The sequence below is a fragment of the Salvelinus fontinalis genome, chromosome 42 (assembly GCF_029448725.1).
Source record: "Salvelinus fontinalis isolate EN_2023a chromosome 42, ASM2944872v1, whole genome shotgun sequence".
Classification (NCBI taxonomy): Eukaryota; Metazoa; Chordata; class Actinopteri; order Salmoniformes; family Salmonidae; genus Salvelinus; species Salvelinus fontinalis.
The window spans coordinates 9,793,061-9,820,786 of NC_074706.1; the positions used below are offsets into that span (position 1 = coordinate 9,793,061).

Here is a 27,726-nt window from a genome sequence, read left to right on the forward strand (position 1 = left end):
TCATTGGTAAAAAGGTAAAATTTATTGCCATGAGTACAGTTTGAGCCAATATTTTTTTATAAGTTAGATATGTACACCTTCATCCAAGGCTCACTGCATAGCTCTATGTTTTAGAAATAAACCTATTTACATTATAAAAAATGCATACATATCACATCATACCCCAAAGAAATCACATTTTCAAAATTTTGCTTTGAACAAATTGGTTTCTGGTTGCTTTGCAGTCATCATTCAACATTTACATACCAAGCTGGAAATATATAAAAACAAAAACCCTTTATATAGCCATTTGAAATTCACCAGTTAGAGCCAACATGTTAAATTCAAGCTTTTGGAATTTCACTGTGCCTAAAACCAACATCATTGAAGTAGTAAGTCCTTTCAAAATATCCAGTGTTCATTCTTGACCATGATTCATGAGTGGACTTATCCATCTAGTCTGGTCCCAGATCTGTTTGTGCTTTCTTGCCAATTAAACACCTATGGGTCATTGTACAAACAGATCTGAGACCAGGTTATAATCCATTGCAGTTTTCAAAAACATAGTATTCTTAAAAACCTAGCTAGAAGTGGTTTTGAATTGTTGAATGTTCAATTCTGCACATTGATTAATGAATCCTCCACCAATGTTTTTTTAAAGTTAGAAAACATTCTCAGACCCCTGAGTAATAGCCCAAATACCCCAATAAGATGTAAAGATCGAGAGAAGAGAGCAAGAATGTGTAAACATCTACAACTGAAAAAAGGTCCATTATCCAAGTGTGTGTACGGAGGAGTATCTTCCGTAGGACATGGTTGAGAGAGCACAGTATCCCCCATATAGTGCATTGCTTTTGACCAGGGCCCTTAGGCAGGGCTGTCATTTCAGCTAAACCTACAAAATTTAAAAACTCTAAAAAGCTATTTGGAGACAGCGAAAACAAGAAAAATTGACTCCAACCATTATCACCTTAGTTGTAGCTTCATTCCCCACAGTCAATAAGGGACTTAACGTTCTACAAACATGTTATACAGCAATTAGCTGCTAAGCACTAGCTCCGCACTGGGATTAAAAACGAGTTAAGTTCCATGTGAAGTCAAAAGTGCAGTTTCATAGCCATCTACAGCAATCTTCCACCTCTGCACTGTTTTAAGACAAAAGCTACCTCAGCTCAATGTGCTCTATCCAGACAAACAAACAGTCTTTCCCACCTGCTCGGAGGCCTGCCAGCTATTACAGCTTAAACTGCATTTGCCATTTAATGGGGATTGGAATGACTTTAGTAGCCCATTTTAAAATAGTTGGTGTATGTTGACTGCCATACACAATTGACGCCCCTGCCCATAGGGCTCTGGAAGTAGTGCACTATATAGGGAAATAGTGTGCCATTTTGGATGTACACAACCTCTCAATGCAGCAGACAGTTGAAGTGCAGTGTTCGATGCCCTTTCCTGTTGAGTGAGTTCCAGTAGGAGTAAAGTACCCTCTGTGCGGCCGTAGCTTTAAACCGCTACAATATTGTTCATCTCCCACTTTTGTGTGCTTTTGCTGGTGTCACAGTCTGCGATGAAGACCTTGTGGAGGACGTCCGACCGGTCCAGGCACCTCCCCGTGGGGACGTGGGTGAACCTGTGGAGGTCCTGGGAGGGAAACGAAACAGTGAGTTCACTTACACTACATATACATGCTAATAAGCTATGTTCAGCAGTACCATCTCAAGCTGTAGCGCGATAGGAAAAAACTCATAATACTGTATTGGTAACAAGGATGGATTCTCTTTCCAACCGTTTACCACATTATGAAGCAATCATATATTGAAACAATGGCACCAATTTAAGGAGGTTCTCATATATGAAGTTAGATGCAGCTGCATACCTTGAAGTATCTCCACTCTGTGTTCTCGTTCATGTTACAGTGTGTAACGATCACCGCCGACCCGTCTGGTCCTTTCGTCAAGCACTGGTCATACTGCATGACCTGGTTGGCTTCATTTATCCTGAAAAGCTACAAGAGGTGTTTTATCAGTAAATTATGAATCATGTTTAGGAATAAATAAAGTCTATAATCCAAAATGACAAAGGGTTTTCTGACCTGGTTCCCACCCATTCTGTGACAGGGTCCAATCTCCACATTGCCGCCGTTGGTGTGGCCCATACTGTCAATGCAGTAGCTGGTCTCATATCCACGGATCTGGAACAAAGCAATAATGTTCACTATACATTCCAAATGCATATACTTGTGTGTATGTGAACCCCCCTTCAAATGAGTGGATTTGACTTTCAGCCACACCTGATGCTGACAGGTGTATAAAATCGTGCACACTGCCATGTAATCGCCATAGCCAAATATTGGCAGTAGAATGGCCTTCCCGAAGAGCTCAGTGACTTTCAACGTGGCACCGTCATAGGATGCCACCTTTCCAACAAGTCAGTTCGTCAAATTTCTGCCCTGCTAGAGCTTCTCCAGTCAAGTGTAAGCGCTTTTTATTTATATCGATTGTTGTATTTTTTACCAGATTTTTCTCCCCAATTTCGTAATAGCCAATTAGTAGTTACAGTCTTGTCCCATTGCTGCAGCTCCCCTACGGGCTCGGGAGAGGCAAAGGTCGAAAGCCATGCGTCCTCCGAAACAAGACTCAGCCAAGCCACACTGCTCGCTTAACCCGGAAGCCAGCCGCACCAATGTGTCGGAGGAAACACTGTCCAGCTGGCGATTGAAGTCAGCTTGCAGGCACCTTGCCCGCCACAAGGATTCTTTAGAGCGCGATGGGACAAGGAAATCCTGCCGGCCAAACCCTCCCCTTACCCGGATGACGCTGGGCCAATTGTGCGCTGCCTCATGGGTCTCCCGGTCACGGCCAGGTGTGACACAGCTTGGGATCGAACCCAGGTCTGTAGTGACGCCCCAAGCACTGCAATGCAGTGCCTTAGGCCGCTGCGACACTCGAGAGGCCAACTAAGTGCTGTTATTGTTAAGTGGAAATGTCTAGGAGCAACAACGCCTCAGCAGCGAAGTGGTAGGCCAAACAAGCTCCCAGAACAGGACCGGCGAGTTGCAACGCTAGAGAGTTCCAAACTGCCTCTGGAAGTAATGTCAGCACAATAACTGTTCGTCGGGAGCTTCATGAAATGGGTTTCCATGGCCGAGCAGCAACACACAAGCCTAAGATCACCATGCACAATGCCAAGCGTCAGCTGGAGTGGTGTAAAGCTCGCCGCCATTGGACTCTGGAGCAGAGGAAACACGTTTTCTGGAGCGATGAATCAGGCTTCACCATCTGGCAATCCAACAGACAAATCTAGGTTTGGCAGATGCCAGGAGAACACTACCTGCCTAAATGCATAGTGCCAACTGTCAAGTTTGGTGGAGGAGGTATAATGGTCTGGGGCTGTTTTTCATGGTTTGGGCTAGACCCCGTAGTCCCAGTAAAGGGAAATCTTAACGCTACAGCATACAACATTCTAGATGATTCTGTGTTTCCAACTTTGTGGCAACAGTTTTGGGAAGGCCCTTTCCTGTTTCAGTATGACAATGCCCCTGTGCACAAAGCGAGGTCCATACAGAAATGTTTTGTCGAGATCGATGTGGAAGAACTTCACTGGCCTGCACAGAGCCCTAACCTCAACCCCATTGAACATCTTTGGGATGAATTGGAACGCCAACTGGAAGCCAGGTCTAATCACCCAACCTCACTAATGCGCGTGGCTGAAAGAAAACAAGTCCCCACAGCAACGTTCCAACATCTAATGGAAAGCCTTCCCAGAAGAGTGGAGGCTGTTAAAGCAGGGGACAAACTCCACTAAAAGGCCATGATGTCAGAATGAGATGTTCAACGAGCAGGTGTCCACATATTTCTTGGTCATGTAGCGGACAGTAACACACTACTCTTCAACAGATGCGTATGTTGATATTTTAATGAAGTAAGACTGCAATTCAGCTTTTAGCTACTATTGTGTAGTATGAATAAACTAAAAACGAAATATGGACAATACTTTAGCCTACCTCTCCCCACTCCACGTTTTTGGGGGGCAGTGGGTAGTTCATGGGGATGTCATAGGCAATTTCTTCCATGAACCACTTGAAGCTCTTGCAGCGGTGCTCCTCTCTGAACTTCTTGAGCTGGCTGATGTCCCCGTAGGCCAGGGTGAGGGTCTCCGGCCGGCTTGCGTAGAAGTAGTCCTTGTAGTCGTCCCACCAGACCTCCACCACACGCACATAGTTCTAGAGCAGGGAGGATCAGAATAAAACACCAATTATTCGTTTCCATGAAGGACAACACCTCTTGGAGGACATCAGTCAGTCAATCCATATGCTACTTCTCATATGGTGTTCTTCCATAAGATTGCTGATGTTTTATGATACAATACAGATGACCGATACATATGAGGATATCCATATAATTAATCCACTACTGACCATTTGATAAATGGCTGTAGGCCTACATGAACTGTCCTTAGCACAATATATCTTTCAATCTAGTTACCCTTGTAGACATTTGAAACTGGCTGAACCATATTAGTTTACAAGGATGAATCCAAGTAAATAAGCAGATGGTGCCAGGTCAGCTCAAAGGAGCCAAGAAAAGCTGCCAGGGATTTGCCAGAGTGGGCTAGCCTGGTCCCAGATCTGTTTGTGTTGTCCTGCCAACTCTTAGTCATTGTGACAATTACCATAGGAGTTGTAAAGAGATTGAACGCAGATCTGGAAGCAGGCTAAGAGGGGCAGCCTGGGTGCTTAGTTTGACATACTTGGCACACTGACCTTAAGTGTGGGCGAGGAGCCAACGTGGGCAGGGGGTGGGTTGCCCTGCCAGCCCTGTAGGCGGTAGATATGGCCCACGCGGGAGCACGGCACGAAGAGCAGCTGGCCACCACATTGCCAGATCTGGGGTCAGATCAGGACAATAGAACATGCTGGAGTTACACAGATGGTACATAGAAAGCTGAAAATACAATAGTATACCAGTACAATAGAGAGACAACATAGTTGAAATTCACAGCAAATAAAGAACAGCTACTAATCATTATGCATGATTAGTAACAGTATCAATACAGGACCAAACAATAGCCCAAGTACTTTATTATGATGTGAAATCTTTCGTAGATGATTGAGAGCTTTAGGTGGTCTTAGTGTTTACCTTATAGGATATCTCAAAGTTCTCCCCTCCCCAGATCTGCAGTCCTGGGTCGTAGAGGCCCAGCTCAAAGAAGAAGTCCCTCTCAATGGCAAACAGCCCCCCAGCCATGGCAGGAGACCTGAGAAAGGCCCAAAACGACATCACCCACAATCCACAGGAGTCTCATCCAGAGAGAGGGACAAGAGCTCAAAATGTAGTAGGGAAGAAGGTGGATACATGATGAAATAGGGAGAAACATAAGCATTATGACAAAAAGAGTGAACAAGTACATTGACCCAAAGAGTGCTCCCAAACAATCCTTAATGTCAAATGACCAAATATCATGCTAGCCATCGAAGGTGAAACATTACTGACTTATCTTCTCAAGCAATAGAATAATGTGGTAGGATACCGAGTTGTGGAGAAGACCGAAGAGATTATTGGTGAGGAAATCACACCAAGAAAAACTGAGAATGAGAATGCAGGACATTAGTGAGAGATTTCAAAGAGTTTAATTTCAAAGACTTAAGCGTTGATTTCTAAGGCACAAGCAGTGGCATCTGTCAAAATTGCTTCCAGGTATCAGAGACTGCTAGCATTCAGGGTTCGGACAAATTGATACTTTTAATTGGTCCAGGCCATAGGCATTTCTTCAGGAGCATGAAATTTGGCACTAGAGCAAGTTAGAGAAATTAATAAGCCACATTGAGTGCTACAGTTGGTAATTAATGGGTATTACATAGCTTTCTGATTATTGTTACATCTACAGACCACTATATGAGGTAGCACTTGTGTTTCATAGTTAAAATACTGCGATCATTAGCAGGTCAGCATACAGTTATACACTATAGAGAAGTGCCAAGCAGTAGTATGAGCAAGCCAAGGCCAAGCAAATAGTACTGTACATGCAGACAGCATATTGTATACTCTAATGCATAATTTGTGCCTCAGAGGTTGATGTTGCAAGCAGGGCAGATTTTTTTTTTAGTGCCAATAAATTACCGATAGGGCTCAGTTTTAGTTAATCTCTTCTCCTTCTCCCTGCTACTGAGGGGCACACGCTTCCAGAGCATGCTCCAGTCCCATGCGCCGCGGGCAAAGCCATCCTCGTCCCCTCCCCCTTGTGGGTCAATTTGGAATGTCTTCCCATCTATGGAGTCTATGAGAGGGACCGTGCACACCGTTCTGGGTAGGGACAGCCGGTGGGGAGATGGAGGGAGGGTTTCATGCATCACACACACACACACACACACACACACACACACACACACACACACACACACACACACAGGGGGGAAACAAACAATACATCTGGGTTTTAGATGGACATGCAAGGCATGGATGGTAGCAGGATGTTTACCGATAAGGCTCGGTCTTATGCTTTCGCTTAGCCTTCTCCCTGCTGGAGAGAGGCACTCTCTTCCACAGCAGGCTCCAGTCCCAGGCTCCCCGGGCCAGCCCGTCCTCATCACCACCTTGCTGGGGCTCTATGGTATAGTCACTGCCGTCTATATAATCTATCAGAGGTACAGTGCATACCGTTCTGGAAACAGGCAATGAGAATACACACACAAGATGTTACAGTGGGGCAGACCACTGCACTAAATTTATATTAATTACTGATCAATATTTACTGATCAAGATACAGTTTTGCATATTCAGCATGGATGGATACACCCATCTATACATTTTCAATACAATCATCTGCACATGAATTAGGTTGTATATACGTCAATGTATATCACTAGTTATGCTGTGACATAATACAGAGATGTTTCTGGTGGAGAGGATTCATGACCTGCACCATTGAGAATATGTTTCATTATTACGGTAGAACAAGTCATCATATATGAAGTAGAAATATTCAAAATCACAGCCACAGACCACTCATACCTGTCCTTGGATATGGGGGCCACCAGAGGGGCGTACCAGTTGGCAGCGACTTCACAGTGAGCGTCTAAATAGATAAGAACCTATAGACGACAGGACACACACAGCGGCCAAACACGTCAGACACTGGAGAGAACAGTTGCTTGACGCAGGAGTTGTTGCCATTCCATATCTTTCCTTCTATATGGATGTCAATCTATATTAGTGGCTCCAGATCAATCCATTCACTCATTTCCCTTTGTCTCATCCACACACAGTAAGTGTAGAGGTGATGGAGTAGCTGTGGCCTACCTGTCCCAGGGTGGCTACATGGGCTCCTATACTCCTAGCCTGGATGAGGCCCTCTCGCTTCTCATTGCGGTGCAGTTTGACCAGGCCGTTCCACTGCTTAATGTACTCTTCTAGTCTCTCCTTCAGGTGCACTGGAGACCGACAGGGACAGTGAGATTAAACCTACTTTTATTTGTCACGTACACAGTTTACCAGGAGGTACAAAAGGTGCAGTGAAACGCTTGTGTGCTAGGCCCCAGAACATTGCAGTACAATACTTCAATAAGACTCAAATCAATAACAAGTAATAGAAGAGGTAGTATTCCTAGTAATAGCCTGATATGTATACAATAGGATATCGTACAGTATTTGATCATTATTGTGCTAGTATGACTGCATTTACAACTATAGTGGTTGTGCAGATTATATATTACAATGGTCACTAGAGGCTTATAGCCCAGACACACCGGTAGGATTATCAAACCTTTGCCGGCCGACAGTACTTAGCACCTCTGAACAGAGTGTCGGCAGTCAACCTCCAGTTCACACAGCAAAGACCTTGAAGTCGTCAGCCTTGTTAAAATACTCTAAACCAAAAGGTGGCAGAAGCATTGTTTGCCAGTGTGTTGCTAAGTTTATGGTCTAGATTCCAATGTTGGCTAGCTAGCTGTGCTAATGTTGTAATTTTGCAGAAAGTCCTTGTTGATACTAGCCAGAGCTAGATGACGAAGAAACAATTCAATTCATTCTCCATAAACCCATACAGCTAGTACCAGCCCATGGCCAAAAGTTTAACTAGCTAGCTAACGTTAGCATATTCGCTAGATGATGCAACATAGCTAGCTAGCTCTGTTGTTTCGTTAGCTAGCTAACGTTAGCATATTTGCAAGCTAGTGTAACATACACCTGTTGCTGACAGGTGTATAAAATTGAGCATAAAGCCATGCAATATCTACATACAAAATATTGGCAGTAGAATGGCCTTACTGAAGAGCTCAGTGAATTTCAACGTGGCACAATCATAGGATGTCACCTTTCCAACAAGTCAGTTCATCAAATGTCTGCCTTGCTAGAGCTGTTCTGGTCAACTGTAGGTTCTGTTATTGTGAAGTGGAAACGTATAGGAGCAACAGCGGCTCAGCCGCGAAGTGGTAGGCCACACAAGCTCACAGAACGGGACCGCAGAGTGCTGAAGTGAGTAATAATCGTCTGTCTTTGGTTGCAACACTCACTACTGAGTTCCAAACAGAAATGGTTTGTCGAGATCGTTGTGGAAGAACTTGACTGGCCTGCACAGAGCCCTGACCTCAACCCCATCGAACACCTTTGGGATGAATTGGAATGCCGACTGCAAGCCAGGCCTAATTACCCAACGTCAGTGCCCGATTTAACTAATGTTCCAAGTGGAAAGCCTTCCCAGAAGAGTGGAGGCTGTTATTGCAGCAATATGGGGGGACCAACTCCATTTTAATGCCCATGTTTTTGGAATGAGACGTTCGACGAGCAGGTGTCCATATACTTTTGGTAATGTAGCATAGCTAGCTAAGGACACTGCAGCTAACACAGGCAGCGATTTCATGGAAACTAATCCATTGTGATTTCCTTATGTCAATATTTGCTCCAGTGGTTAGCTAGCTTGCAGGAAATATTTAGTGTTGTGTGCATTGAGTCTGTGCACTTAGCTAGCTAACATCCCATAGCCTACATTGCATATGAAGTGTGACTGGCTCATGACATTTAACTGTGGCTGTACGGAGAAAACACCCTCTTCCCAGCTTTGTTGTCACGCCTGTAGGCTCTCCCACGTGGGGGTTTGTGCTCTCTGATTGGCTCAAAGTCAAGTTGTTGGCCACTGACGAGAATTGCAATTCTACAAGTAAAAACGGCAGGTTTGTCGCTACCGGGGACGGCACGAAGCAGGTACCGCTTTTGTTGTAGTACAAAAAGGCACGGCCTGCCACTGTGATAAGTACCTATCAGCAGCAAGACGGTTTCATGCTTTAACTATACAGAGAATATTTCTGTATCAACCCTGGAATACTATTATATAAACCTTAACCTTGAGTTTAATTCCATAACATCAGAAGTGCAACGACAATGAGCCCCTGGCATCGCTACATATTGCTTGCGGTCTGTGAGTTAGTCACAAACTTTATAATTACTTGTGTATGTTCGGCTGTGGCCGCCTGCTGTAGAACAAAATGTGCAACAACTGATGTGAAACCTGAGCAATAACGTGGCATCTTTCTCCTTCAAAAACCCTGTTTCCAATGGACACACCAGCTTTATTGGCAATGAAGGGCTTGTGATAGCATGCAGATGGTTTAGAATACTGTAGCAGGCTTTGGTAATAGCAGTCAGTAGCAGGCTGCATGCTTAACGAGATGAATTCTCTGAGCTCTTGATGTTCTCATGAAGTCAGTGTCCATAACGTATCTTTTGGTGTTGTGGTGCCCCCGCTTCAAGGGAATTACTCAGCCAGCTTTTCACAATGGTGGACTAGGCTTTCACAGTACAACTGAATGGTGTTCCATTGCTTGGGCAGGGCCTCACAATGCAGGACTAAGGGAGACACTTGGGGCGAAAGGCTGTTCCACTCCAATGCTTTTCATAGCCGGTGATAATTTAGCATGACAATGGCAAAGTGTTGTTGCAGAGCGCTGATTCAATTGCTGGGCGTTTTACTTGGTAATTGGAGTGGGGGTCCCCTGCTTACAGCCAACTGTAGTTATCTACTAGCCTAGCTGAAACAAAGCAGGGTGCTTTTAACCTTAAACCAAGAATAGACATGTTATGCACTAAGGCTTGTAAGGAAATGTACAAGTACAACAGTGAAGCGCTGGTACACTGCAGTAGAGTGATGTCTTGAAGCCTTCTAGTCTAACCTGATTGGCTATTTCAAAATGGAACAAACATTTCCATGCAAGTCATTTCGCAGACCCTCTTATCCAGAGCGACTTAGTGCATTGATCTTAAGGTAGCTAGGTGGAACAACCACATGTCACAGTAAGTACATCAATAATGTAGCTGCCAGCAAAGTCAGAGTTAGTAAGGGGGCGAGCGTTAGTTCATAAGACAATATTGGTACAAAGACAAAACCCTATCAGCCCTGTGTTGTAATTACTAGTACTCAAACCAATGCTACCTTTGTTGCTGAAGTCGTCGATCATGACGATCTCGGCCAGGTATCGTCTGGGCGTTCTCTTGATGACGCTGTGGACCGTCCTCATCAGGGTGGACCAGCCCTCGTTGTGAAACACGATGACGACACTGGACGTCAGCAGGTTGTCGTCGTAGTGCCAGTACTTACACCTACAGTAGGAGGTGAGGAAGAATTAAAATGGCTGTAGGCATACACACTGAACATGTAGTGGATAACAGGAAATATTTATATAGCTTAGGCTATGTTCAGAAGCTGGAAAGTAACATCTTTTGACCAAGTTTGTATAGCATTTCATACATTTAGAAAATACTGCTTTGGAGTGATATAGGACTGAACACACAAAAAAAAGAGGCCAAAGGCGCAACAGATTCCACTATGCAATCTGAAGACATCAGAATAGACACAGCCCTGGCTAGCTTAGCTTCACCAGCAATTGCTGCTAGCTAGATCCATTCTAACACATGATAGCCCTAAGCTCAGCTGCCTAGCTCTTTCTCCTTTGTGTCTACCCAGAGCTCTGCTAGGCCTCTGTCACAACCCCCAATCCCCTCCCCCCCTCCTCCTCCACAGGCAGACCATCTGTGAGGCAGGAAGGCAGCCCTGCTTTGTGTGGTTTCCTTTTGGCAGAGTGCGCTGTGTGTGTGTGTGTGTGTCCTGGACTCCACTTCCTCATTCTCAGCGTACTCACTCACTATAGGTGTCTGCTGCTCTTCTACTGCAAAAACAGTACTCACTACCTTCCATTGCCACATGCCATGCCTACGTATCAGCTTCAAGCCAGCCAATTGCCCTACAACTAGCCATCCAACTGCCCTGTTAATACAGCCGAGTGTGTGAGAGTGTGTGTGAGAGAGAAAGATCGAGAGGCCGGGGCAGACACTGGTGTGGCATACTGAGGGTCTATTTTTAGCCTTGGTTTGAGCCCTTGGCGCTAGCAAAGCAATCTGCCTAGGGGACGACCTGAAAGAAAAAGACGGAGCGGCGAGGCGTCTGAGGTCACTTGACCCAAGAATTGTGAGCGTTATCATCAGTGATATGCGGAATTCAGGACGGAGTGAGCAGTAAGAGGTTGGTCAGGTCTGGGCTGAACTGAAAAGAGTTTGCAGCACAGCAGATCTAGAGTGTCTGGGAGGGGTTGTTAAGGCTGAGACTGAACTGAGAACAGTTTATAGAGCATCTCTGGGAGGTTACATTTATGGTGAATCACACAGGTCTGCCTACCTGTCCATCCTGTTTAGGATGATTATAACACACTTGGCATATAAAATGTTATTTTTCTAAGAAACGCCTGGCTGGTTTGTGTACATTGTGACGTATATATGTTTTGCGATGCAAATGTTAATCCTTGTGTTAGTGTGTGTCGCTCCCATCGCATCTCCCCTGCAGTAACATGCGGAACAGCTCCTGTTCTGGCCTGTCCTCCTGGTTCTCACCCACTAACACTCAGATAGACACCTCAGATTACAGTCCTGTTTGACCAAACCTTTATAACCTGAGAGCTCACAGCTCCATTAAGGGAAAATGGCTTTCAGCCTCCCTAGGCCTGAAAACAGATAAAGATCCACAGGCACCTCCTCACGTCACTCACTTTTACAGCCAAGGAGGTTTTGGACTGCCACTTCATTATGACCTGCACAAAAAACCTTCAACAGTAAATAAAGGCTAGGAAAGGCCAAAAGACGGAGGCACTAAATACAGACGGGTAGCGTCTCAAATGGTACCCTATATAGTACACTACTTTTACAACAGGACCCATAGGGCTCTGGTCAAAAGTCGTGCACTATATAGGGAATAGGGTGCCACTTAAGAAGTCTCCCTGGAGAGGCTTATAGAAAGTTGTGAAAGAAAAGATTAGAGGAGGATCTTATACTGAACTGGGATTCAGTGCTCTTACCATCCCCAACCCATCTCCTCGTTTAACAGTGTAACTAATGGCTTATCCTTCAGCTACAGTATGCTGGCTTGTGTTTTGAGTTGAGGCGTCGATGAGTTAGAAGGGCAGGGGAGGAAAGCATTAGTCATGTCAGCTTCTTGTAAACACTGTGCAATAGTCTACACATGGGGTAAGCTCTATGGCTGTATTCAAATCTACTGCATTTGAGAACAATTTTGAATATTCACTCGGCCTATGGGTAATTTGCTCTGACAGCGTGGAGTGTTTTCTGGAGAGAAAAAAAGTCCAACAGGAATCCATTGCAGAACAGCGGTTAGCCTACATGAGTTTCCACGAAAGCCTCGCTCATTCCCATCTGAAACGGCACAAATAGAAACATATCCAGTGATGGTCTTGGACCTGATGTTAATTAACTCAAGGGAGCGGGCACAGTTGATGGCTTGGGCTGCTGTTGTTGTGTGAGAGGGAAGGTCTGTCCCAGAGACTTTAGTTCTCAGCACGACAACACACTGAACTCACTACTCTTGGTAAAAGGGCATGAATTTCTCCACATGGAATTACAAATCGCAAAACTTCCATACGGATTTTGCCAACTAATCTCGTGGACAGACGACGTAAAACAAATGACGCAAAAATGTAGCTAAGATTATTAGCCAACATATCAGTTAGGATGCAAGACTGGAGGCTTGAAGAGTGACCGTTGTGTGTGGAAACATTCATCACACGTCTATGAAGACAACAGTTCTCCCTGTGCTGAGCTCTACGGAGGGGAGGACAAGAGCAACACTAATGAATAACACCGGTGCCTTAACTCAGTCTGTGGAGGTTACTTGTCGCTCTAGGGGCTTCATGTGAGTTTCAGTACGTCTGTGTGCGCCTGACAAATAGTATAGGAAGGAGATAGAGCTAAAACAAGTGTATGCTCGTGTGTGTACAAGGAAAGAGGGTCCTGTGCTGAGCGAAGGTCAGCCATCTTCCTGCCTATAAAACGCCGCCGCAGCCTTCAAGTGAAGCGCCTCGCAGAACTCTTAAATGGAGACCGTTTCACAACATTTCTACTGACAGGATCCCTCCAGGCTAAGCAGCTCTAATGCAGTCACCCTACCAGAGAAACACTAATGTATGACAGATAGCTACTAATCTACCTCAACCACACACAAACATGAAGCCTGGAACACATAGGCCACGGTACTCTACATGGCCAAGTAAAAGTACCACACGCATCCTAAATAAACAGGCCTATGCTTTGTCAACAGAGAAGTTTTGAAAACCACAGCACTAAAAACGATTAAGTGTTTAAAAGTCGTGATTTAAGGAGGAGGCTAAGGGTGTAACGTCAATATTTTCATAACTTTTAACAGTGTTTTACTGCTAGTGTCATGTGTGGATATTGGATACATTCAGATTGTGCAGAACCATGATATGAACTGTTCCGCGTGGAAGACTTGAGCGCTTAACCGGTTTACTAGTTATACCAGGCTGACAACTAGTCCTATCTGTAGATCTACGGCCGTGTCTCGGGACTAGTCTAATTGATACAGGCTCGCGCTTCATCAGAGAGTTGTTTTTGTTTACTCACACAGCACCGGGAGGAGGGCAGCTGAGCCAGAGCTGTGGTGAAAATACTGAACATCCTTGGCTTCTTCCCACCGTGTTATGGGACTGGGGCCAAGCATGCACATATAGGCAACACAACTCAGACCCTCTGCAGAGAGGTGAGAATGTCTAACGTCATCTGCCATGAAACTCAAAAGAGAGTTCCTGCCACTGAATTGCAGTCTTACCCAATGTCCTGAACGGGGCTAAAATGAAGTGTAATGGACAAGGCTGCTCAATAGTGACTGCAGTGGGCCATCTTGTGGCCAAAACCGGAACTACAGATCTTGTGTTGAGACCATTCACATCCTGATTGCACAACTAAAGTACAACCAATCCACCTCAGCCACCTGGGTTTTCTGTAATCAAACACAGATAAGTCTAAATAAATATTGACAACCTTTACTTAACTAGGCAAGTCAGTTAAGAACAAATTCTTATTTACAATGACGACCTACACCGGCCAAACCTGGACGACGCTGGGCCAATTGTGCGTCGCCCTATCGGACTCCCAATTACGGCCGGTTGTGATACAGCCTGGATTCGACCCAGAGCGTCTGTAGTGACGCCTCTAGCACTGAGATGCAGTGCCTTAGACCGCTGCGCCACTCCGGAGCCCCCCTAATGGAGTGAGTGACACCTTTGCCTACATCTGCTGTGCACTGATCCACAGAAAGGCTTGAATAGCAGTGTGCCAATCAGGACCGTCTTCGTATAGAGCAGCTCAAGCCACAGCAAGTGATGCACTGTCAGTAACTGGTTAGTCCACATGAGTTCTATTTTCCTAACACGATGCAGTTCACATGGCTGTCAACAACCTCAAACTGACGGAATAATGTTCTGCCCATATTTATGTATATATCATGGAACGGTTTACATATGTAGAACAACTAGGAAATGCAGTCTAATATCAACAGTTAGGTCTGGGGCAGTGATGTAGTGGTTAAAGTGCGTGAATGCCATTTCACAAATAGAAAGACGTTCACCCTCCACTACATCCCTGGTCTGGGTGCAGCAACAGTCTCACACCTACTACAGCTAATGTAATCAGTTGACAGTATGGTTGTCCTACATTCCTAGGAAGCACCAAACCAAAAAAAGAGGGCCCAGCCCAGCCACAATCAGTCATCATGTTCTTTAGTCTATCATCCATTATCTCCCATACTGACTAGGCTATAGTAAAGTCCACGTGGATGTCAGCAGCCCAGCCACATAACCTAAAGCCTGTACTGTAGCGTCCAACCAGGGATGCATGTCCTGTCATGCTGACTGTTCAAAGGTGCCCTTTGTGTTCCCACTGGGCCCCGCGGCCAGATGAAAGGCTGGAGAAATACACCTCGCCTGTTTGTTCTCCACACAGTATTAGTCCATTGTGAGTTAATCAGTGACAGTGTGTGTGGCCCAATGTGTGCACACAGACAAAACGAGGAGGTGCCACCTTTCATTCCTATGTGAAGACACAATAGCGCATTGAAGCCAATTGAAATCTGTTAAGGCGGCGTCTCATGGAGACTTCACCTGAAACATTTGAGCTACTCCAGGAAGTGACGCTGCTCCCTCTCATTGAGTACTGCAGGCTGCCATTGGCAACTAAATGACCCGTATACTTGTGTGCGATTAAAAATATTATAATAAATGGTTCAAGGACATACATTTGGTGTATTAGAAGCAATTACTGGTACCATGATGGTCTTCCAAAAATGTTTTTACACAAAGATGGCATTTTTTCCAAAATTTTTCCACATTCACTATATTGTTTTCTGCTAACAACTGCATCCCGAACCACTGTTGCTTTTAACTTCCATGGCTTCAACGAGAGGGGGCAGTCGTTCTCCCCTGGTTTGGCCATACATAATTGGAAAATTAAAGAGAACTAAAGATCATATTTAGTTAAGAGTGATTAACACAATGTTTAGCATATTTCTGTAACACACATTTCCAGTGTTCTAATTGTGACACTCACAAGGTGGGGGTTAGTCACTAGACTTGTTATAGATTATGCTCATATCGGTTGATAGTGATTGACGCCAGACTAGAGGTACAAGGACACACTGACTATTCACGGTTGTATTGATGACCTTCTGGGGACACTGATTCTGTAGCAGCTGACAAAGCCGCTGCCTTGGTTTTGAACTGCGAGCCTCTCGGGCTGGTGTTTCCAGAACAGTTGGTGCTATCTGATTAGAAGAAAAAAAGGGCCCGTCTCCAAGAGGCCAGTTAGACATTCTCTACTCTGTGCTGGAGGCGTCTCCATTACAACTTGTAATAAACCCGATTGACTTGCCCTACGACTGCTCCTTTCTGTTCAGCTGGATATTCATTATACCAAACTTCACTCAGTACCTGAAATGTACTGCTACACAAACAACTCTACAGAATACTGTAATCAGCTAGTGTACAGTAATAGAACCTAGGTAACAGTCTTTTCAAGAACCAGACCACTGGCAACATGTCCCTATCCCAATAGTATAGGCTATCAGTCACACATCTCCAGTAATGAAAAGAATCTGTAGCTACATTCTACTTCCAGGGTTGGGAGGACTAGGCGATCTGATACGTTCCTTTATACACTGAATCCAAAACAACTCCATGCAAATGAAATCCAAAAGGTTTCCCCTCAGCTTGAGAACCTTGGGTTGACCTAGCCATGGGACAGCCTAGCCGCCACTCCTCATTTGTTCTGCTATGACTGTTCTCTAATCTGCTCTGATATAAACTAAAGCCAAAATGCAGGTTAATTGGATGTATGTTGTTGGGTGTGTTTTGGCTGGCTGGACTGCTCTTCTGTATATACACTGATGTTCTATGGTAGGGCGCCCACTGGCACAGAGGTCTCGTAGACTGCCCCTCATATTATTACATCGTCACCTGACCTTAAGAGTTCCATCAATCCATCTCCCTCACTAGCTTTAAGCGCCAGCTGTCAGAGCAACTCACATATTACTGCACCTGTACATAGCCCATCTATAATTTAGCCCAAACTACCTCTCCCCCTACTGTATTTATTTTGCTCCTTTGCACCCCATTATTTCTCCCTCTACTTTGCACATTCTCCCACTGCAAATCTACCAGTCCAGTGTTTTACTTGCTATATTGTATTTACTTCGCCACCCTGGTCTTTTTTGTGCCTTTACCTCTCTTATCTCACCTCATTTGCTCACATTGTGTGTAGACTTATTTTTCTACTGTATTATTGACTATGTTTGTTTTACTCCATGTGTAACTGTTGTTGTATGTGTCGAACTGCTTTGCTTTATCTTGGCCAGGTCGCAATTGTAAATGAGAACTTGTTCTCAACTTGCCTACCTGGTTAAATAAAGGTTAAATAAATAAAAGTAAATTTAAAAAAATGCATACTAACCAGTGCTGTTACAGGGATTCCCATCACTTCGCATAGTTTTACCAATGTATGATATACTCTTAACAAAAATATAAAAAACGCAACATGCAACAATTTCAACGATTTTACTGAGCTACAGATCATATAAAAGGAAATCAGTTAATTTATTTCAATTAAGCCCTAAACTACAGATTTCACAACTGGAAATACAGATCAATTAAAAAAAGTAGGGGCGTGGATCAGAAAACAAGTCAGTATCTGGTGTGAACACGATTTTGCCTCATGCACAACATCTTCAGAGTTGATTAGGCTGTTGATCGTGGCCTGTGGAATGTTGCCCCACCCCTCAATGGCTGTGCGAAGTTGCTGGATATTAGCGGGAACTGCAACCCACTGTCGTACACGTCGATCGAGAGCATCTCGAACATGCTCAACAGGTGACATGTTAGGTGAGTATGCAGACATTTTCAGCTTCAAGGAATTGTGTAGAAATCCTTGCGACATGGGGCTGTGCATTATCATGCTGAAACATGATGGCGGCGGATGAATGGCATGACAACGGGCCTCGTCACGGTATCTCTGTGCATTCAAATTGCAATTGTGTTCGTTGTCCTTAGCTTATGCCTACCCATACCATAACCCCACCATGGGGCACGCTGTTCACAACATTGACAATCAGCAAACCGCTCTCCCACACGATGCTATACACTGTCTGCCATCTGCCTGGTACAGTAGAAACCAGGATTAATCTGTGAAGAGTACACATCTCCAGCGTGCCAGTGGCCATTTTGCCACTAGTCGGTTACGATGCCGAACTGCAGTCTAGTCAAGACCCGGATGAGACAACAGGCACGTAGATGAGCTTCCCTGAGACGGTTTCTGACAGTTTGTACAGAAATTCTTTGGTTGTACAAACCCACAGTTTCATCATCTGAAAGGGTGGCTGGTCTCAGATGATCCCACAGGTGAAGAAGCCGATATGGAGGTCCTGGGCTGGCGTGGTTACATGTGGTCTGCGGTTGCGAGACTGATTGGACGTACTGCCAAATTCTCCAAAACGACACGAGGTGGCTTATGGTAGAGAAATTAACATTCAATCCTCTGGCAACAGCTCTGGTGGACATTCCTGCAGTCAGCATTCAAATTGCACGCTCCCTCAACTTGGAGACATCTGTGGCATTGTGTTGTGTGACAACTGCACATTTTAGACTGGCCTTTTATTGTCCCCAGCACAAGGTGCACCTGTGTAATGATCATGCTGTTTAAAATCAGCTTGTTTATATGCCACACCAGTCAGGTGGATGGATTATCTTGGCAAAGGAGAAATGCTCACTAAGAGGGATGTAAACAAATTTGTGCACAACATTTTAGAAAAAAAGTTGTGCATATGGGAAATTTCCGGGATTCTTTATTTCAGCTCATTAAACATGGGACCAACATTTTAAATGTTGCGCTTACTTTTTTGTTCACTATACATAGGCCTAGTGTGATAGAGCTGGAAATAAATTATAGGGCATTTTACAGATATTGATAATTACACTAAAGTAGAGAAATGTGAAGTTTGAAATTAAATAATGCAGCTAGCTCTTCGGCTGCATCAGATTCACAACTGTCAATGTCCATGATAGCTGGGCTAGCAACAAATGTAGAATTACTGATGCTAGCATTGGATGTGCACGTGGAAGCAGAACAACTTGTGTCATCGACAGGTGCAGGTATAGTACTGCTGGTAGTAGCAGTACTACCAGTAGAGCTGGTACGTGTCTCTATGGTCGCGGGCCTTACTTTTTTTAACAATTTATCAATTTGAGCAAACGGAAAGAGCAGCAGCTACATTTGGCTACATACGTTAGTGGAATTCCCACGAGAGAGTAATGGTTAATGTGATTGGATGTTCATTATTTGACTAGGCTACCTGTATTTGACATTGTGTTGTTAATTAGCTGAACACTAGATGGTTACATTTTATTTTTGGCAGTGAAACAAGGCTACTCAGGTGAGAGAAAAAAACATCACCCAAATGTTTTGCCCCGTTGGAAAATCTAAATGGAATGTTTGAAAATGTGAATCACATTTTTATTTGGCGTACACTCAGTGGCATTGAGCGTACCCCTGAGGCAACCCTGACAAAAGGGGGAGAAGGGCCTTGGTCAGGGAGGTGACCAAGAACCCGATGGTGACTGACAGAGCTCCAGAATTCCTCTGTGGAGATGGGAGAACCTTCCAGAACAACAACCATCTCTACAGCACTCCACCAATCAGGCCTTTATGGTAGAGTGGCCAGACGGAAGCCACTCCCCAGTAAAATGCACATGACAGCCCGCTTGGAAAAGGCACCAAAAGACTCTTAGACCATGAGAAGCAAGAGTCTCTGGTCTGATGAAACCAAGATTGAACTCTTTGGCCTGAATGCAAAGCATCATATCTGGGAGAAACCTGGCACCATCCCTACAGTGAAGCATGTTGGCAGCATCATGCTATGGGGATGTTTTTCAGGTACTGGGAGACTAGTCAGGATTGAGGGAAAGATGAACAGAGCAAAGTATAGAGAGATCCTTGATAAAAAATGTGCTCCAGAGTGCTCAGAACCTCAGACTGGGGCGAAGGTTCACCTTCCAACAGGACAACGACCCTAAGCACACAGCCAAGAAAGTGCAGGAGTGGCTTCGGGACAAGTCTCTGAATGTCCTTGAGTGGCCCAGCTAGAGCTCAGACTTGAACCCAATCTAACATCTCTGGAGAGACCTGAAAATAGCTGTGCAGCAACGCTCAACATGCAACCTGACAGAGCTTTAGAGGATCTGCAGAGAAAAATGGGAGAAACTCCCCAAAGACAGGTGTCAAGCTTGTAGCGTGATACCCAAAAAGACCTGAGGCTGCAATCGCTGACAAAGGTGACTCAACAAAGTACTAAGTAAAGGGTCTGAATACTTATGTAAATATGATACTTCATTTTTTTTTATTTGTAATAAAATGTGGAAAAAGGGGTCTGAATACTTTCCAAATGCACTGTATTTAGTTAATCTCACGAGCCACCAGGTCTGGTTATAGACTGCACATACACAGACCAAGAGAGATGTATAGAAGGGACCATTTCCACTAGACAGGAAAACCCGCTATGGGCTTTGCCATCACAGAAGCGATCAATGGTAAAGATCAGAGGTGTGCCCTCTATACAATTCTACGGACGGCAGCTGTCATGACATTTCTCCAAACAGCCTCCTAGCTCGCATAAGAACTAACTGAGGAAACAAGTCGAGATCGGATCATGGAAACACACCCGTGTAGAGATATGATTCTGAAAGTAACGCAGGCATTGTTTGATAATTTAACGAACAATATTACCCAATTTGAAAATGCGTTACTTCACTCCATTACTCATAAAAATCAGTCTGATTACATATAAAAGTAACAGGTTAACGCATTACCCCAACACGGGTGATTGCTAAAACGGGACAATTGAGAGGTACAGCATTCAAAGTAGTAGTTCATGGAAACGTAAAAAAAGTATGTTATACATTTATCGTTCAACTCATCGTTAGTGATAATTCAGTAAATTTATCGTGATGTGGATTTTTGTCCATGTCGCCAAGCAACTTTTATATATTTCCCCCTCATTCTTTATAGACGGGTTGACTGTTTAGCAACAAAACTGACACGTGCGTAACTAAAATCGGGCAAAACAGCCCGGATTGGCTTAGATTAAATAGTTAAACAGTCTCCAATGTTTATTGAAAACAAATACATTTGCACAATGAGCTAACTTATAGCAAACATATATCCCCGACTTTCATGTGCACAAACATATAGCTTTGTCCTACCAACATTTTGCATAACTTCCTATTCTCTTCCCAACAGCAGAAATGACAAACGTATACAGTAAGATTATATACGAATTATCTGCCCATGTAAATTCCCAATTCAGCCGCATAGATGTTGCACATTACATACAAAACAGACAAGTGCAGAGAGCGAGAGCTATAGCCGTGCTATTGGGAGGCGCCGCCGTAGGCAGACCTGGCTCTCAAGAAGACAGGCTGTGTGCACACTGCCCACAAAATGGAGGGGGAAACTGTGCTGCACTTCCTACCCTCCTGCCAAATGTATGACCAGACATATTTCCCCTCAGATTACACAGACCCACAAAGAATTAGAAAACAAATCCAATTTTGATAACTCCCATATGTATTGGGTGAAATACCATTGTGCAATCACAGCAGCAAGATTTGTGACCTGTTGTCACAAGAAAAGGGCAACCAGTGAACAAACACCATTGTAAATACAACCCATATTTGTTTATTTTCCCATTTGTACATTGTAACACTGTAGATAGCCATAACATAACATTTGAAATGTATATTCTTGAAACTTTTGTAAGTGTATTGTTAACTGTCATCCAGTTCACTTGCTTTGGCAATGCCAATAAAGCCCTTTGAATTGAGAGCTCAAAGCACAATCACAAGATGGTGCCGCAAAGTAGGCTATTGGCAAAGTAGTATGGGTTAGACACCTCCATCAGTCACGTCATTGCCATTGTTATCAACGTTCCACAGACGCCACAGCCACATTGTGGTCTAAAAGTAGAACGGGAGCGAATGACTATTTTGCCCAGAGATGTAGTAGATTCCCTAGACCTCGAGTCCCAAGTCCCTTGTGCTCAAGTCCGGGGCCCAGTGCTCAAGTCAGGTCACTGGGTCCACATGAACTCAAAACAAATGATTTAACCAGTCAGATATAGCAGAGTAGCAAGTAGTCAAGTTGTTTGCTAACCCTTTTTCTTTCTGTGCCACCAAAATGTTCGCATATAGGCTACTGGTCATTTTAACAGGGCCACGTTCCACTGAAAGAAGTATGAACATTGTAGATTGAAATTCAATGTATCAAATTTCACTTATCACATGCACTGAATAAAACTGGTGTAGACGTAACAGTAAAATCCTAGCTTACGAACCATTCCCAACGATGCAGTAGCATAAATAAACAGTAGCAGCAGCAGCAAATGAGTGTAAAAGTGTGTATGTTTGTGTTGTGTCGGTGTGAGAATGACAGTGTGAGTTGGTTTGGTTACCATTATTTGACTATTTAGTAGTCTGGCTATTTAGCAGTCTTATGGCTTAGGGGTAGAAGCTGTCTCGGAGCCTATTGGTCCAAGAGACAATGCCCTGATACGGTTTTCCGGACAGTAGCAGAGTGAACAGCCTATGGCTTGGGTGGCTGGAGTCTTTGGGAATTTTTCGGGCCTTCCTCTGATATATACACTGACCAAAAATATAAATGCAACATGTAAAAGTACTGGTCTCATGTTTCATGAGCTGAAATAAAATATCCCAGAAATGTTCCTTACACACAAAAAGCTTCTTAAATTGTGTGCACAAATTTGTTTTCATTTAAACAGCATGATCATTACACAGGTGCACCTTGTACTTGGGACAACAAAAGGCCACGTTAAAATGTGCAGTTGTCACATAACACAAAGAGGTCTCAATTTGAGGGAGTGTGTAATTAGCATGCTGATGGCAGGAATGTCCACCAGAGTTGTTGCCAGAGAAATCTCAACCATAAGCCGCCTCCAATGTCCTTTCAGAGAATTTGGCATTACGTCCAACCAGCCTCACATCAGCAGACCTCGTGTAATCATGCCAGACCAGGACCTCCTCATCTGGCTTCTTCATCTGTGGGATCGTCTGAGACCAGCCACCCTGACAGCTGATGAAACGGAGAACAATTTCTGTCTGTAATAAACCCCTTTTGTGAGGAAAAACCCATTCTGACTGGCTGGGCCTGGCTCCCCAGTGGGTGGGCCTATGCCCTTCCAGGCCCATCCATGGCTGCGCCCCTGTCTAGTCATGTGAAGTCCATAGATTAGGGCCTAATGAATTCATTTAAATTAACTGATTTCCTTATAGGAACTGTAAAACTCAATAAAAAAAAATGGCTGAAATATTTTGCGTTTATATTTTTGTTCAGTATAGATGTCCTGGATGGCAGGGAGCTCAGCCTCAGTGATGTGCTGGGCTGTCCGCGCCACCCTTTGTAGCACTTTGCTGTCAAGGGCAGTACAATTACCATACCAAGCAGTGAGGCAGCCATTCAAGATGCTCTCGATGGTGCAGCTGTAGAACTTTGAAGATCTGAGGGCCCATGACAAATCTTTTCAGCCTCCTGAAGGGGAGGGGAAGAGGCGCTGCAGTTCACTCTTCACAACTGTGCGGGTGTGTGGACCATGTTAAGTCCTTAGCGATACGAACGCCAAGGAACTTGAAGATCTCAACCCACTTCACAACAGCCCCGTTGATGTGGATGGGGGCGTGCTCTCCCCTTTCTCCTATAGTTCACAATCAGCTCATTGGTCTTACTGACGTTGAGGGAGGTTTTTGTCTGACTACCTCCCTGTAGGCTGACTCCTCTCCGTCAGTGATCAGGCCGACCACCGTTATGTCTTCAGCAAACTTGATAGTGTTGGAGTCGTGCACGACCACGCAGTCAGGAAGTACAGGAGGGGATGAAGCACACACCCCTGAGGGACCCTGTGCTAAGGGTCAGCCTGGCGGAGGTGTTGTTGCCTACCCTCACCACCGACACCTGGGGCCGACACATCAGGAAGTCCAGGATCTAGTTACAGAGGGAGGGGCTAGTCCCAGGGTGGGAGGGCTGAGCAAAACTACAAATTCAAAGATGGCCTACTCTTCTATAGCCTACTCAAGGGAGAGAAAAACACACCTAGACCGTTTTATTATTAAACTCAATGCTGTTTTTTTGGGCTTGTGTTTCTCAACCAGGCAAAGGGTAGCTACTTAAAAAAGGCAGGTTAGCGAAGGTGAAACGATCGCTCCAAAAACTCTTTCCCAGGCCACTTAGTAATCAGAGAATTCTCGATTTAGTCAACTGAAATATATTTTTGTTGTTGTCAGTTATAGTCTCATCAATTGCCACTGAAAAATAGTTGTTTGACGAATATTTCAGTCACCATTTGCTGACAAACTTAACACTAGTAGAAACAAACCTTTTTGCTAGCCATCAGACCACGCGTATAATTTGTGATGTATAATAGGCTTACCTCATCATAAATTGAGTAGCACATTTCAGACAATGCGTCTTACAGTGTATAACTCAATCAAGGTGTTGCATAGAAAGCCAGCATTCTTCCTAGCGTCATTCTTAACTCAGGCAGTAGGAAGCTCTCATCCATTTCTATGCAGATGATACGGTCTTATACGCAGCTGGCCCATCCCTGGATTTTGTGTTAAATGCTCTACAACAAAGCTTTCTTAGTGTCCAACAAGCTTTCTCTACCCTTAACCTTGTTCTGAACACCTCCAAAACAAAGGTCATGTGTTATGGTAAATAATAATTTGTACTTAACTGACTTGCCTAGTTAAATAAAGGTTAAATAAAATAAATATTAAATTCTTCTTACCATTATTAGAAGAATTATGCTACATTTCCACATTCTAAGTGGGTAGAATGTGGCCGATACAGACATGACTTGATAAACACATCTTCAATAGAACACCTAGGCCTAATTGGTGTGTAAATGTAAGCATGTGTAACTTTTCTCAAAATAAATGTCAAAATGACGCAAACACTACGAACAGAATAGAGAAGCCACGCCTTGGATCTCAAGGTGTGAGTTTGTGACACACAATATATACGGTTTTGATAATTGACCAACTGAATAGTTTGACTAGCAAATAATTGCTTTTCTATTGGACTGGTGGTAGGCCTTTGTTCTGTTAACATTGCACAACCAACTTTTAAAAGCCTGCCCCACACCCTTGTCATACCAGCCCTTCAGGTATAGAATTGTGCTTGCGACACCAGAATAGTGGGTTATATTCCAATGTATGCACAAATGACAAAGTTGCTTTGGATAAAAGTGTCTGCTAAATTACATGTACCGGGATTGACATAAAGGGTTGCCCTTTTGCCTAGGGCAAGTGAACTCTGACAGGGTTCCAAATTGAGCCTCCTCTTAGGTTGCCATATTGAGCAGGTGAAACCAAAACTGTAAAAAGAATTCCAATAGCCTAACTGATCTTTCTGGTTCCCCCCCCCCATTGTTTAAGTGAAAGACAGACAATTTATGGCAGTCTGGCAAGTTGAGCCTGCTCTGATAATTATTTTTTGCTGATAACAAAAATTATTTATATTCTATCAGGTCTTTGATTCCTCCCGTGTCAGTAAAGGGCAGCTAGTATGGCATGTGAATTAACCATTTACATTTTCAGGCAAATTATCATAATTGTCAGGCAAAAAAAAGACCGCTGACTTGCCTGATAGGCAAGTGCTTTTCAGACCTTAATGTTAAGCCATGGATACATTATGATCTTAAAAAAAATACATTTGTAACATTTGTGAAAGGAACGATGAAGTAACATTCAACTGGAACACCCAGTGACACATATTTAGAAGAGAAAAAAAACATTAAGTTGATGACAGTTCCTTAACACACGTACCATTCCGATAGGCCTAGCTACATCCTTAATAGGGACGACTACTAGTCTTTACAACACAGTACCACCAATCCATACAGTAGCCATCTACCTGGGCTCTAAGGCCTACTACTGTAATTACTCTTTATGATGAATGTCACAGAATCCTTCTTCATTCCAATTCAACTGCCATAACACACAAACCATTCCAATAGGCCTAGGTCTAAAAAAAGATGTATACTATGACCCAGCACCTTGTCTATCTGCCTGGATTGGGCCTTGGCCTTAATACTACTTACTCTTCATGACGAATGTCGCTGATGGTCCTGTCTAGGGAGATCATGTCGCTGCCCACCATGTTGAAGCCAAATTCCTTAATGCTGGCCTGGGCGGCCTCATGGTACTCCGCTCCCAGGACGAAAGGCTTCGCCCCCTCCCCAGGCCCATCCTGCACGCCGTGGGGCTCCGGCTCCTTGAGCTCAAAGTTCCCCAGGGTCCCCCTCCTTAGGACGGGTGCAGAGTAGACATTGGTGTGGGGCTTGAAGGTGACATACTGTTTCTGGATGACATTCTGCTGGTTCTGAGCACCGCCGGCTGGTTTGCCAGGAACCAGCTTGTCGTCTCCTCTGTTCTTCTGTCGGATGGAGTCCAGGTCCACCTCGACCCCTTCAACATGGGGCCAGGGGACCACGGGTTTGAACTGGTCAGCAATGTCATTCTTAGGCAAGAGGTTAGGGGCAGCTCCCTCCTACATAGAATCAGAAAGAGGTTAGCTAGGTCTATTGCTTTTCCAAGGCCTAAAATGGAGGGTGTGATAGACTATCAAGGAAGTTAAGCTGACAGCGGTAGCTACTAGTTTTTACAAGGCGTAAAAGGGTTAAACAGATGATGATGCTCTTCATCTAGGTTTGCAGGATCAGCAAAGGTCTTAATCTGCCCTACTTGACAGCGCAATTGGCTAACTAGTCCCCCAGCAATTAGCTTTAAGTCGAATTCCTTCACTGGCCACATTACGGTATGCACATGCGTTGATGTTCATGAGGTTCACAGTAAACATAGCTAACCAAGATAAAACAAACAATGCCGTGTAGTTTAACACAGTATCACTTATTCGACAAAGGCAATTACAGCTTCGGTGCGAGTCTTGACAGGTGTGAGTTTAGCTTCAGGGATGCATTAACGTAGTTGGCTAGCTTTCCAGGCATTCGTTGCCAGCTGGCTACGTGTCATTTCAACACAACGTTTTTACAATCTTGGTGGTGTCTTTTCATACAATGATAACTATTGTCGAATTCGTGAGCAACAGGAGACAATTTGAACGAGAGACAGCTAGCAGGCTAAAGCCTTCCGGATATGTTTGATATTGTCGTCAAATCATTTAAATATGACCTAACGCAAGCGGACATTCAGGAACGAGTGGGGTTCAATGCAGGAACGCTAGCTAGCTAACGTTAGATAACAAAATGTATAAGCAAATGGTAGATGGCAAGACTGTCATCAAGTCCCAATGACATTTTGCACTCTATTAACGTTACAGTAGCTAGCTAAAATAGACCCTAACGCTAAACAATCTCCATGACAACGACTCAGACTTGTTTGCTAGCTGACTTTTAGCAGCATGGTTAGGTAACGTTAGCCATAATTACATGCCAGAAATGTTATAGAATGCATAGCTACAACAAAACACATTAAACATATAAAATGATAACGTTTGACCAGTAGAAAGCTGGTTGTAATTGAAAACTTACCCGTTTAGCAAAGGGATTTTCGTCGTGCTCTTTCGGCGAAAGGGAAGACCAAAGCACCACAAGCCCTAAGAATGTGGCAATAACTATTACACTACGAAGAATAAATCCAACTCTTAACCTCATTTTGAAAATAAGACCATCTACGAGGTGCTAGCTAACCTCGTTACTTCGTGGCACCCCTGTCTGCCAAAGCCAGTTCGAATCTCAAATTGAGCCAACCGTGCGCCTCTCCTGATTGAATCACTCTCGTCGGCATGTAACATTATCTGCACTGTCTGTCACACCCCCCTACTGCGA

The 27,726-nt window shown here is 44.2% G+C and overlaps 1 protein-coding gene across 2 annotated transcripts; it reads right to left on the minus strand.

The window, feature by feature from the left end:
* On the minus strand, positions 1–27,726 carry LOC129841097 (N-acetylgalactosaminyltransferase 7-like). 2 transcript variants are annotated; one of them, XM_055909196.1, is made up of 12 exons: positions 27,430–27,726; positions 25,981–26,429; positions 10,402–10,568; positions 7,278–7,408; positions 6,990–7,069; positions 6,099–6,281; positions 5,118–5,235; positions 4,742–4,864; positions 3,983–4,201; positions 2,072–2,170; positions 1,856–1,984; positions 1–1,620 (listed from the first exon to the last, which is right to left on the minus strand). In XM_055909196.1, the coding sequence occupies exons 1-12, from the start codon at positions 27,550–27,552 to the stop codon at positions 1,483–1,485; spliced, it is 1,959 nt and encodes a 652-aa protein (XP_055765171.1). In that variant the 5' UTR covers positions 27,553–27,726; the 3' UTR covers positions 1–1,482. The 2 variants fall into 2 exon arrangements, with proteins under 2 accessions (XP_055765171.1, XP_055765170.1); XM_055909195.1 differs by lacking the exon at positions 6,099–6,281 and adding an exon at positions 6,457–6,639 and having other exon boundaries at positions 27,430–27,725.